At 48.4% G+C, this 11815-nt stretch overlaps 5 protein-coding genes across 5 annotated transcripts; 3 read left to right on the top strand and 2 right to left on the bottom strand.

Moving 5' to 3' along the window:
* Nucleotides 1–366: 366 nt before the first annotated feature.
* BGW36DRAFT_368323 (uncharacterized protein) lies at nucleotides 367–2671 on the bottom strand. The gene is made up of 2 exons (XM_046214975.1): nucleotides 907–2671; nucleotides 367–842 (listed from the first exon to the last, which is right to left on the bottom strand). Exons 1-2 carry the CDS (start codon nucleotides 2428–2430, stop codon nucleotides 816–818), a joined length of 1551 nt encoding a protein of 516 aa, XP_046078509.1. The 5' UTR covers nucleotides 2431–2671; the 3' UTR covers nucleotides 367–815.
* Nucleotides 2672–3166: 495 nt separating this feature from the next.
* BGW36DRAFT_368326 (uncharacterized protein) lies at nucleotides 3167–5236 on the bottom strand. Its single transcript, XM_046214976.1, has 3 exons — nucleotides 5058–5236; nucleotides 4044–4963; nucleotides 3167–3975 (listed from the first exon to the last, which is right to left on the bottom strand). The coding sequence occupies exons 2-3, from the start codon at nucleotides 4936–4938 to the stop codon at nucleotides 3542–3544; spliced, it is 1329 nt and encodes a 442-aa protein (XP_046078510.1). The 5' UTR covers nucleotides 4939–4963; nucleotides 5058–5236; the 3' UTR covers nucleotides 3167–3541.
* A 2267-nt stretch (nucleotides 5237–7503) lies between these two features.
* BGW36DRAFT_368330 (ribosomal protein L1p/L10e family-domain-containing protein) lies at nucleotides 7504–9118 on the top strand. Its single transcript, XM_046214977.1, has 2 exons — nucleotides 7504–7732; nucleotides 7786–9118. The coding sequence occupies exons 1-2, from the start codon at nucleotides 7661–7663 to the stop codon at nucleotides 8872–8874; spliced, it is 1161 nt and encodes a 386-aa protein (XP_046078511.1). The 5' UTR covers nucleotides 7504–7660; the 3' UTR covers nucleotides 8875–9118.
* On the top strand, nucleotides 9119–10612 carry BGW36DRAFT_368331 (putative electron transfer flavoprotein alpha subunit). The gene is made up of 3 exons (XM_046214978.1): nucleotides 9119–9625; nucleotides 9686–9854; nucleotides 9913–10612. Exons 1-3 carry the CDS (start codon nucleotides 9320–9322, stop codon nucleotides 10485–10487), a joined length of 1050 nt encoding a protein of 349 aa, XP_046078512.1. The 5' UTR covers nucleotides 9119–9319; the 3' UTR covers nucleotides 10488–10612.
* Nucleotides 10613–10627: 15 nt separating this feature from the next.
* BGW36DRAFT_368333 (uncharacterized protein) lies at nucleotides 10628–11525 on the top strand. The gene has a single exon (XM_046214979.1). It carries the CDS (start codon nucleotides 10984–10986, stop codon nucleotides 11302–11304), a length of 321 nt encoding a protein of 106 aa, XP_046078513.1. The 5' UTR covers nucleotides 10628–10983; the 3' UTR covers nucleotides 11305–11525.
* Nucleotides 11526–11815: the final 290 nt, after the last annotated feature.

Consider the following 11815-nt stretch of genomic DNA (forward strand, 5'->3'; position numbering starts at 1 on the left):
AAGAAATAAGTATAATATTTTTAACGTGGCATGGGTTTATGGATACCACAATATCAACATCAACATGCGTTACTGAGAATTAGTGATTCACTCACAAATGCGAATCATTCTGTAATTTCTTGGTCGACTTTTTGTCTGAAATTCAATTGGTATTCGGCTTAGATCTATTGATTAATTTTGAATCTAAATTCTTCATGTCAAGTTCGTCCCCTAAAATATTCTTCAACGTTGAAATGCTCGGTTGTGTTATTAATTGAAAACCGTGATTCGGCATCAAGCGCTACCTTACCCTTTTCATGGCCTCGAAATCAAATTTCATACCAAGTGTTTTGGTTCAGATACGTCATATTTAAGTCTGACAAAAGGTTTTTTAAATAAAATGTTATTGACTACAACAATACTAGTCATACAGGACATTAAACAGAAGAAGGCGGACAGGGGCATAAAGCTATCAAGACGAAGGTGTATGGCAAAGGAATCTCCATCATATAGTAAATCGTGCAATGAACACAATCATTGTACGTAGACACATGGCTGTAAACCTTCGTAATAACAGTTGAGGCACAACATACTAAATTCATCATATTCAAGGCCATGTCACCGATATATGGAGCATCCCCGACAATATCAAGGGTCGGGTCGAAAACAATAAATACAACATGGACATGCCCACGCAGCGCTATGCGAAATTATGGGATATAAAAACCTGGTGTCAAAGTATTTCACAAGAATGTATGATTTTGGTATCGAGTAACAACGAACGCGACAATAAATGCAAGGCAAACGTTCACAGTTGAAAGAGATGCAGGTCCACGTTACTTTGGTTTCCGCCAGTAGTATTGCTGCATCCAAAGTCATCAATATCAAGGTCTGAAGTGTATCGCGGAAGTCTAGAGTTAGGCTCACCTTGTGCTGTTTTCTGCAATTCCGTAGACCAGGTTTGCGGAGATCATTAACAACAGCCTGTCGACGCATATCATCTTCATCAAAATCGGGGATGTAGTAAAATTCACTCTCTAAGGCTTTTCCGGCTGCGTCTTTCCCTTCGCGTGCAACTTCGCCAATGCATTTCGAATCTTCGAGAATGGTTCTAATTTCCCGTCGTGAAAATCGCTCAACCAAAGTTGTTTCATCTTTCCAGAGAGTTACCGGCAAGTTCTGAAGGATGGTAGAGAAAGGAGTCGACGATAGACGAGAAAAGGCAAGTTGATTGGCGGCGTGATTTTGGATGGCTGCAATTGCAGCTTCTCTTTTTTCATCGATCTTGAATTCTTCATTTGTTTCCTTGATCCTAGCCTGAGCTACAAGTGGCTGCGGGGGCGAGTTCACTGGTCGAAGAGGTTCAGGTTGGAGGCGAGATACACGAGAAATTACTGATGGTGAATCTCCAGCACGGAAAGACGCCATACGTGGTAAGAGGTTTTCGCCGAAGGGACCAAATGAGTGAACAATAGGATCGTTTTCCTCGTCATGATCAGAAAATTCTTCGTAGGATTGTGATAAGTCGCTGGACGCGAGGTGTTGACCGGCGGCATTCGACGCCTCGAAGGGACAGGTATGTGATTCGCGAGTTAGTTTCTCTTCTTCACCTTCGTCCGTAGACGAGACTCTGTCTTCGTAGATAGTAATCGTGTTCTGAAGGCGACTAGGACTAGGTAATGGTGAAGATGGCGGGATGCGAGACCGAAGCGCGGGTGATGGGGATATAGGTGATGTGAGGCGTATCGGTTCTCTCAAGGGGCTTTCGGCGCCATTTGGACGCGATTTAGGATTACGCTGAGGAGAACTTTCTTCCCAGGCTGGGTCAGAGTCCACCGAGGAACCTTTGCGGTCGATTCGAGGCCATTGCACCAAAACACGAGCATCATGGACATCAATCATAATATCCGCGTCTTTGATATCTGACGAGAAGGTCTTTCCTTTGGCCAGATCATATGTTTTCCCTTGACAATGTAACTTTATGCCATTCCATCCGGTGCACACGATCTCGACGCGATCACGATCGAAAGGGTTGCCGGCCGACTTGTAGGTTGCCTTGACGTGCACACGCGATATCAACCGATTCGCCGAGAGCTGATGATGGCAAGACGCGCTAGATCTTCCCATGAGCAGAGGCTCGCCAGATTCTGGGAGCATCAGAGAAGGAACCGTCGACAATGGGGCGCGTTCGGAACTCGTAGAGAAAACACTACGCTGCAGCTTGGGTCGAGACAGTGGTAGGTGGGGAGGAGACGATGACAGGACATGGGTTGAAGAGGTTGGCACTGGAGTTGGGTAATCGCTCTCGTCTCGTGCTATTCGTTTCTGCGGTCGTGGGAGAGAAGGTGATGAGCTCAAAGGCTCGAAGGCTGGTAGCAGTGAGGCCGGACGCTTCACGCCTGCCACAGGGCCGGCACCACTAGACGCGGCCCTGGGAGGAGACGATTCCATATTGAATGGATTAAAGCGAGAGTGGAAGGAGAACTTAAGAGGTATACAGCTTATTCGTCACGCTCGACACGTTGTGTTTCGAGGCTGGACATCAAGGCTTTTGGAGTCAGTGAACGATGGATACAAGAAAGTACAATAGAATGGAGAAACAAGTAGATCTAAAAGATCCAGTGATTAAGCGAGTTATGAGGCTGGGAAGACAGAATAACTTGGCGTCAGAGGGGAATTGGAGGTGACCGACCACCGTGAAGGGAAATGTGGGCGGTTCGTGTGTGCTGCAGGAATGCTTTTCCGTGCGTTGCGTCTCGTCTCGTTCAGACCGCGGATGTCCACGCTGCGCTTCACGCTTGCCCACCCGAGACGCGTTGAGGTAGGCGCCAGCCAGTCCCCACTGTCTGCTCGCGCTACCTCCGTCAGATTTTGCACGCTGGCAGCCGTGTTGCGTGCTTGCGGATTACTGACCGCGGTCACGAAGAGCAATTAAAGAAACACGCCTTCAATCGACACTCTAGGACGCATATCTCGAAAACATGTAGATCGTGGAATACGCGTTGCTTACATATACTTCGATGTCACGTGATAAGAGCCTCAGAGCCTCAGGCTCCGAGGCGCCTCGTTCTCAGCTTGCAGAATGAATCATCTGGAATTCGCGACTGAAGGCTGGAATAGTAGGGTTTGCGCAAATACCGGAACAACGCGCCAATGGCTTGTGGCAAGCTAATCATCTATGCATTCGGATATCTTAACAGTTTCTACAATCGTAGCATTAGCAAAGCTACTACTTTGTACGGCTTTAGTTAAGGGCGGAGATTGTCCTAAAATGGCATTACGGTGTCAAACATCTTAATTCAAAACATGCCGTATGCTTCCAAAGAAACTTTGACATGACGGCGTAGGGATATAAGAGTAGTTAAAAAGTAATACGAAGCCTCAAAAGGTATGTAAGCAATAGTAGATATACAAACTCGAACAAATAGCCAAAAGTTAGTGATCGTAAGCTCGGTAAAGAAGTCACAATCCGTCTCTTTCTGAACCACAAGCAAATGACTGGAAACGTAACGTTGGAATTACAACCATCCATGACAAGTTGCTAGTTGACCACTTATATTGACTAGTAAAAGACGACCTGGGCACTGCCACCCTGGGGAACTCCAACGGTACATCCCGCGGATTTAGGAGTACCATTCTCATAGTACATCCCATTAGTCCCATCGTATACGTAGGAGCATGATAGAGAGACGTCACCCACAATCTTGACGTTGTATTTCAATTGCGCATCTGTGGTAGGCTTGTTGGGGAACAATGACAGATAAGTTGTTCCGTCCGAGAAGCCAACACCCATGTTCATTGGGGCGAAGTTACCAAGGTCATAAGCCGCAGTACCCCAGACACAAGCCTTGTCTGCACCGAATCCGACGGGGTTGAGGTAGTATTGAGCGCTAGTTTGCTTGTTCTCCCAGAAGAAGTACGAAGCGCCGTTAGGGTTGGCAAGATTTTCGATAGAGCCAGGATTAACCTCGAGAGGAAGGGTCTCGCTTTCAGTACCTTCAATGAGGTTAGTCAAATTCTTACGGTAAGGCTGCACGGTCAAGCGTAGTTGAGAGGATCCATACCAGGGTAATCGGTACGGCACGCAGAGACCGTGCCGCCCAAGGTGTTCTTAACAGTGATGCCTTCAACACCAGCAATGCAGAGAGTATCGTATTCAGTATTGGTGCGGTGCAGCTTGCCGTTCGTGCAAGTGATACCACCGACGGATTGGCCAGTTGCGCCCTGTTCTTTAGGCCACTGGGATTTCAGGTAACCAGGCGGGCAGTGGTAAGAGCAGTAAGCACCTTCAGTGCAGCTCTGGCCTGTGACAGCAGTGACGATAGACTGCACCAATGTTCCGAGAGCGTTCATAGTCGGGTATTGGATACCACTGTAGCCGCCAAGACCGTGGTAGTCCAAGGCCACGGCACCGTAGTCAGATGGGAAAGTATCACAGGAAAGCTCTCCATCGGGGAAAGGAGCAGTGAGCCCGGTGCCACCGCTGATGCCGGTAGATGCAGGAGTAGTAGATGCGGCTGCAGAGCTGCTGGTAGTGCTGATGCTTGTGGTGCTGGTGCTGGTGCTGGTGGTCGAGGTGGTAGTGGGAGTGGAAGACGTGGTAGGGACTGCAGTAGTGGTTGGGACTGTGGAAGTGGTGGGGACTGCAGACGAGGTAGAAGTCTCGAGGAATTGGTGAGCCTTGACCGAGACGCTGGTGCTGGTGGCGACCGGGTCGCAGGCATGAGCAGGACCAGCACCATTGGCCCATTTGTAGTCGCCGTCCTTGATACCCTTGCAAACATCGGCGACTGGGATCGGGGTGCCATCGAGTTGGTATACAGTAATGACCTCATCGACAACGGTAGTAGCGGTGGCTACATCACGCTTGTGGTGGTGGGCGTGGCCACGACGATGGTTGTGTTCAGCAGCGGCGAGCGAGCCCGCGGCGGCGAGGGCTAGAGTAGCAGAGAACTTCATAGTGAAAGACGGTATGTCCAGAGTCCTACTAGATGGCAGGCTATGTTAGAATATATTTCGCAATTGGGTATCGCACGAGACTCAGCACGATCTCGGGGTGAACAATGGTGTAGATGTACTGTTGATAGGAGACGGTGTTGATTGGAAACGTTTTAGATAACAAGCCTCGTGGGTTGGAGAAGGCGTTCAAGAAATTCCTAATGAATGTAGTAGAGAGCGCGAGCCTCTCTCTGGTCGGAGGGAATCTCTCAAAGTGCTGGAGACACAAAAAGAGCAGGGAGCGTAAGGCGGACGGGAGGTGAAGCAGTTAAGGAAGGGGGCGGGATGGCGATAAACAGGCGAAATACTGGCGTCTCTGTTCTGGGGCGGGTCGCCCTCCCCAACCAGGGGCAGGTTCCTGCCGAGTAATTAATCGCCCTGATACGTCAGGCAGGGACCCCGTCCATCGCTGCTAGTTTGATACCGTCTAATTTGCGCGGCATGGATCGGTAAGGTTCTTATTGCTGCGTCGGTCTGCTAGTCTGTGCGCTATCCCGTCTCAGGCATGGAAAACCAACCTGCCTGCCTGATGTGGAAAGTACCTGCAGTTTTTGCACAGCGACCGAGCCAATCGCCATGGGCCAGCCGAATGCTCGCCCCTCACAGGCTGGCTGGGGGCCTGCAGGGAGGCCAAGCCTACGCTAGTCTGGGCCGGACCCATGAGCTGGTTGTTTTGCCATTTCCTGTTCCTGGCCTGCGCCCGCTGGTGGCCCGTCCTAGTCGCGGCGCGCCAATCAGCAGGCCCTAAATGAACCCGAATGTACTTCCTAATAAGGCTATTATATATCCCCCCCTGTCGTACCCCCTGCCCACCCTAGACTCTAGTCGACACCCATGTGCTCCTGCAGGCACATGGGGAGCTTTGCAATGCATATCTTTCTTCTTTACTACGACAATAATCAATTTCGTCAGCTCGCATTATCCATCCCAAACACCGCGTTGCATATGGTGATCTCGTATTGGGCACTATGTTTCGTAGTCCGACATAGTGACAGGGGCTTTTGTTGGTGGACCGAGCTCTATATAGTACATACTCCGTACAGACAGACTCAAGGCATACGTATTCCGCAGCGCACTAGGGGGATAAGTGGGACCCGCAAATGAGGATCCTAGGACGTCGCCGTGGTCCAGCGGCCAGCGGTTCTATGGGAGTCGTTTATGCAGTTGCACAAGGCTACTGATGCTCCCACATGAAGACTGGCTTGTATTAAATGAGCAGTGCCATCGATTGTGTTAGGGGCTTCAAGGTTGCACGCTAGAATGGCAATTGAGACAATTTGATACATGCGGCGGTGTCCGCGTTACCGCCTGTTACATTGTTACACCGCCACGACGCCGGTCGACGGCACGGAGAATAATTACAATTACGGCTGCTGTCGCCACCAAAACGTCTCACTCCCCGCCCGAGATTTACATGCATGCGCACAGGTAATATACCGCAATAACGGCGTCACCGGCTAATCCCAGGCTATCAACCGATCGACCACCTCGAAAATGGTCTGCCAGGATTTGGTGGGGTTTGTTCATAAGACTACGACATCCCGCTGTAAGACAGAGTACTCGGTGATTCAAATGATGTAATAATTTAATCCCCACAAAATACTTCATTATTGGATGGGTAAAAAGGATGTTCATGAACTTATCATGATCTACCTCATTCTAACCTTCTTACTCGTCGACTCATGTCCAATTGAAGTCGAGAAGAAGATCTTGAAACGTAATCCTACTGAGCTCATCCTGCTAATAATTGAGTGATAGTGTAATTAGACTTTTGCTGATTGCTTGAGTCAACAATTCAGTGGATCATTGGATTATTGTAGATACATGAATAGTCAGGTACGGATACCGAACAGTCGATTCAGATTCCACAATTGATCGCTGCTAAAGAACACCAATTGATGGATATTGAAAACTTGAAGCCTGCGCAATCCTTGGCAACGAGAAAATCGAGTACATTGAATTATCAATGACACTTGACGGGCTGAGTACAATGTTTGTCGGGCACCGGATGGTCGGTTTGATGTTGTTCAAGCTCGGTACGTACTTGAAAGGGTCTTAGCAAGTCAACCGAGCGTTATACATATAAGCAAAAGACCGTGCATGAATAATGTCAATCTTAATAGAGATTACGCTTCCAGGCGTCGTCATCCCAGGCTATTAAATTATATTAGGGTTACCAGGCAGCCGACGACCTCGGCTTGCAACTAAGGCAGTGTAAATTAGTCCTGTCGACAAACTTTGAGCTTTCGATTTAACAGCTAAATATACCCCTTTCTTCATATAGAGCTCTGGATTATTGACGAGCCTAGTTGGCTCATTTGATTCTTCAGGCTTAGTTGCAGACACTTCAGCTAGTTTATTTTGTGACACAAAGAAATACTCCAAAACAATGCGTTGGCTAACAATTGACCTTTTATATTAAGATCTTTGCGAAAGAGAAAATTACAGTACTCATCAATCCTCAGGTTCTACATCTAGATTCTTGAGTATCCTCTGTTGGGCCAATAGTATGTGACTACAGTTGGGGACAGTTTTTGCCTCAGGCTCCAATTGATGACTCACCAGACCAATCACCAATGGCAATCCCACCGATGACCCACCCGGCGCCAAGCCCGTTTCCAACGATTAATTTTTTTTCTCATATCGCGAGAGTCGTGATATCTGATAACCACGAACAGCAAAAATGGTTTCAGCAACAGGACCTCTTACCACGAAAGTGGCGTCGGGGACACCTTACCAGCTTGACAACAATCAAGTACTTTTCGATTAAGCCTTTTCGCAAAGATATCTGCTAACTAGCAATTTCAGGTGCAACGAGCCTCGACCGCTCTTTTGAAATATATGAAATCGCAGCAGAAAGAACTGGAAGAGACGTCAACGAAAAAGACCCTCATTGGAGATAACGATGATTCCTCTGATGAGGAAGATGTCCCGTCCGTCAATGAGCCTGTTTGGCTTGTCATGACGACGAAGAAGCACGTGGTCGACAAGAATCGTCTAAAGCCCGGCAAAATCAGCATTCCACACTCTCTCAATAGTTCGCCTTCTCTCAACATCTGCATAATCACTGCCGATCCCCAAAGAGCGTTCAAAGATATCGTTGCCGACCCTTCATTCCCATCCACCCTGTCCTCTCGCATCACCAAAGTCATTGGTTTCACAAAACTCAAGCAACGCTACAAGAGCTTTGAGAGCCGTCGACAATTGCTCTCCGAACACGACGTCTTCCTAGCCGATGACCGGATAATCACTCGCCTTGCTGTGACTCTAGGCAAAACATTCTACAAGTCGAGCAAACGCCCGATTCCCATCCGCATTGAACAGGTGGACAAGGTGGATGGAAAGCGAGTCAAGAAGGACACAAAGAAGTCATCGAAAGATGAGTCTAATGCTACTTTTGCATCCCCGCTGGTGGTTGCCAAGGAGATTGAGAAAGCGCTAAACTCCGCGTCTGTTCACCTTGCACCTGCCGCCACGACAGCTTTACGCATCGGAACCAGCAGCTTTACACCTGACCAATTGACAGAGAACGTAAAGGTGGTCGTCGATGGACTGACAGGAAAGTTCATCACCAAGGGCTGGCGCAACGTGAAAGCGATTCATATCAAAGGCCCCACGACAATGGCCATGCCGATTTGGCTGGCTAGCGAGCTGTGGGTAGACGAGACGGATGTCTTGGAGAATGTTGAGAAGGATACAAATCAGATCGAAAGCGAGAAGGGTGAGAAGAGAAAGATCACTGCTGAAGAGGATGTCCAGCAGAAGACAACCAAGAAGTCTAAGAAATCAAAAGCGCCCGTGGATGAGGACGACACTGCCAGGAACGAGAAGCTCCGTAAGCAGAAGGCTAAAGCGCTTGACGATGGCACTACATCACCCAGCGCAAAGAGGAAGTGATAAATCAGCCATCCAATTTGGCAGGCTTCGTAATTTGCATGGCTTATGCGGCGTCCAAAAGAATTCGTACTCGGGAGTTTTTGTTTGCTACGAAATGTATTTGATATGTTGATACCGGCTGTCTACAGTATTAATTGGTTTTCTGTCATGCTAGACGTCGTCCTGCTCTACTGGTGTAGAATGTAAAACTTCTTGGCGCTTAATGTGGCTGGAAAAATCTTTGTTCCGGCGAAAGCACGGATGAGGTCAGAAGTCAGATAGCCGAGGAGGGCCGACTGTCTTGGCCGACCCGACGATAGCCTACTCACTCTCAGTTGTTACTATTAGGTAGTAGCCCACCTCAAATACCCGGAATAGCGACTTCTCACCTCACCCTGTATTGCGTTGCTGGCCAACTCAGGTCAACTTCTGATTCTCATCGGCCCAGCCGCCTGTCTCTTTCAATATGATCTCTGTCGCCAGGCCGTCGGTCCTGCGAGTCGCGCGGTCGCAATTATGTCCCTCACGGCCGATCTTCGACGCCCGCTTATCGGCGCTCCAACGACTACTGTCCACACTCGCGGTGCTTGAACAGCGCGACGGCAAGCTTCAACCCTCCTCGCTCTCTGCCATTGCCGCAGCACAGAAACTCGGAGGCTCGATAACAGGGTTCGTCGCCGGGAGCGGCGTGAAGGGCAGTGCTGCCACCGAAGCCGCGAAGATCAAAGGCGTGGAAAAAGTCGTGGCGGTAGAGAATGACGCTTATGAGAAGGTATGCTCAATTAATCTCGAATTTGGTTAGGCTAGGTTACTTATTCATCTTTCTCTACAGAGCTTGCCAGAAAATTACGCCCCGCTACTCGTCGAGACCGTCAAGAATGGAGGATTCACACATGTGATTGCTGGCCACTCGGCATTTGGCAAGAACATTCTACCTCGTGTCGCTGCTCTTCTCGATGTCCAACAGATTTCTGATATCACCGCTATTGAGAGCGAAGACAGTATGTGTGACCGCAAGCAAAGAGTTGTAGACTCGAATGCGCGACTAACACGAGACAGCCTTCGTCCGACCCATCTATGCCGGTAACGCTATTCTTACCGTTCAGTCACAAGACCCGATTAAAGTCATCACCGTCCGAGGCACTGCTTTCCAAGGAGTCGAAACCGAGGGCGGATCTGCAGAGATCGTGGATGGCGCAGACCCCAAGGCCGAATCCACCACAGAATGGGTATCTGAAGACCTAGCCAAGTCAGACCGACCTGATCTCGGAACCGCATCTCGCGTCGTTTCCGGCGGTCGAGGCTTGAAATCAAAGGAGGAATTCGATCGCATCATGGTTCCCTTGGCCGACTCCCTTGGTGCTGCCATTGGCGCCTCTCGTGCCGCCGTTGACAGTGGCTATGCCGACAACAGTCTCCAGGTCGGTCAGACTGGGAAGAACGTTGCTCCCCAACTCTACCTTGCTGCCGGTATTTCGGGTGCTATTCAGCATTTGGCTGGTATGAAGGACAGCAAGGTCATTGCGGCTATCAACAAAGACCCCGAAGCCCCGATTTTCCAAGTCGCAGATGTGGGATTGGTAGGAGATTTGTTCGAGAAGGTTCCGGAGTTAACGGAAAAGTTAAAGAAGTAAATGATGTATTGTATATCAGATTTATAAACAGCTTTGGTTTGGTAAGAGTTTTAGCATACATATACTGTGAACATTTGAACGCTCCAGATATAAAAAAGAATTACAAAAACTAGAATATTCTTGAATTTATAGACTACATCTATTATACAAAACAAAATAGCACGGTGTAACTACATGGGTAAGATGTCGATATCAATTACTATCGAACTCACCTCAAAACTCCAACTCTGGCGTTCTGCCAGTTTTGACCAATCTTCCATATTTTCGTACGTGTACTCTGGCTAATTTGTCTATATTCCTTCCTAAAGTCTGATATTTAGCAGTTTGCATCAACGGTGTCGTCATGTATGTGAGGATGCATGGGCTTGTGCCTTAAATTGCCACCACATGTAGTTATCATACGTTCATTCCCAACCTCCGCACCAACTTCATTGCTGCTCATTACCGCCTCACAAACACGAGCCCGATCAAACACAAGCACGAAAAGGGATACAAAATGCCACTTACCGGTCACACCAGCGACCCCTTCTCCGACGAGGCCGCAAAACAGCACACCGTAGTCCTACCAGCAGGCGACGAGACAGCCAACCCCACAATCCCCGCAGACAACAGCCGCGACGTCAACGAAAAAACTAACACCAAGCTTAGTACCAGCAGCAACGAGGACAAGAGCGGGCAGAATTCATCATGGAAGCCGCACTTCATTCGCCAGCACAGTTGGAGCAATCAGGACCTCAAGCGGCAGATGCATGATCGGCTGTTGCGGCCTGTAAAGGGAGAGCAGTCGGGTTATACAGAGAAATTTGCGCAAGATTGAGTTGCATCCGGGAAACGACAGGTTCAGAAAATCTTTACAGTGACGAGTTTGTTATGAATACCGTGAGATTCAATAGTTTGTTCCGATCGATACACGAGAATCGGTATGCAAAGCGGTGCTTTATATTCGCAGAAATCGCGACTATCTATATGCCAGATTGAAGAAACCGAAGCGAGGCTTAGAAGAACATCTGGGCCATTTTTTTAGGCTATTCACATTGCCAATACTCTTGTCTATATCAGTCATCTGATATAGAAGAAAACGCATGTACCTGGATCCTTGTTGGATTGATGCATATACAAGAATGAGATCCGCGCTTCTTGGTGGCATGAGGCGACCACCAATGCAATGCAATGTTGCGTTTTAATGTTGTTCTTGTCAATGTTAGGTTGAGTTCAAATATATGATTTTCTCCTTGTAAACCATGACTGGGTGTTTCATTGTTCCAACATCAATTGATCAATTGATTCAAAGGCTGATATTGAACTGAGAGAATTCTGAAGTTTCGTTC

The sequence above is a fragment of the Talaromyces proteolyticus genome (genome assembly GCF_021365285.1).
Source record: "Talaromyces proteolyticus strain PMI_201 chromosome Unknown BGW36scaffold_1, whole genome shotgun sequence".
In the NCBI taxonomy this organism is placed as follows: domain Eukaryota; kingdom Fungi; phylum Ascomycota; class Eurotiomycetes; order Eurotiales; family Trichocomaceae; genus Talaromyces; species Talaromyces proteolyticus.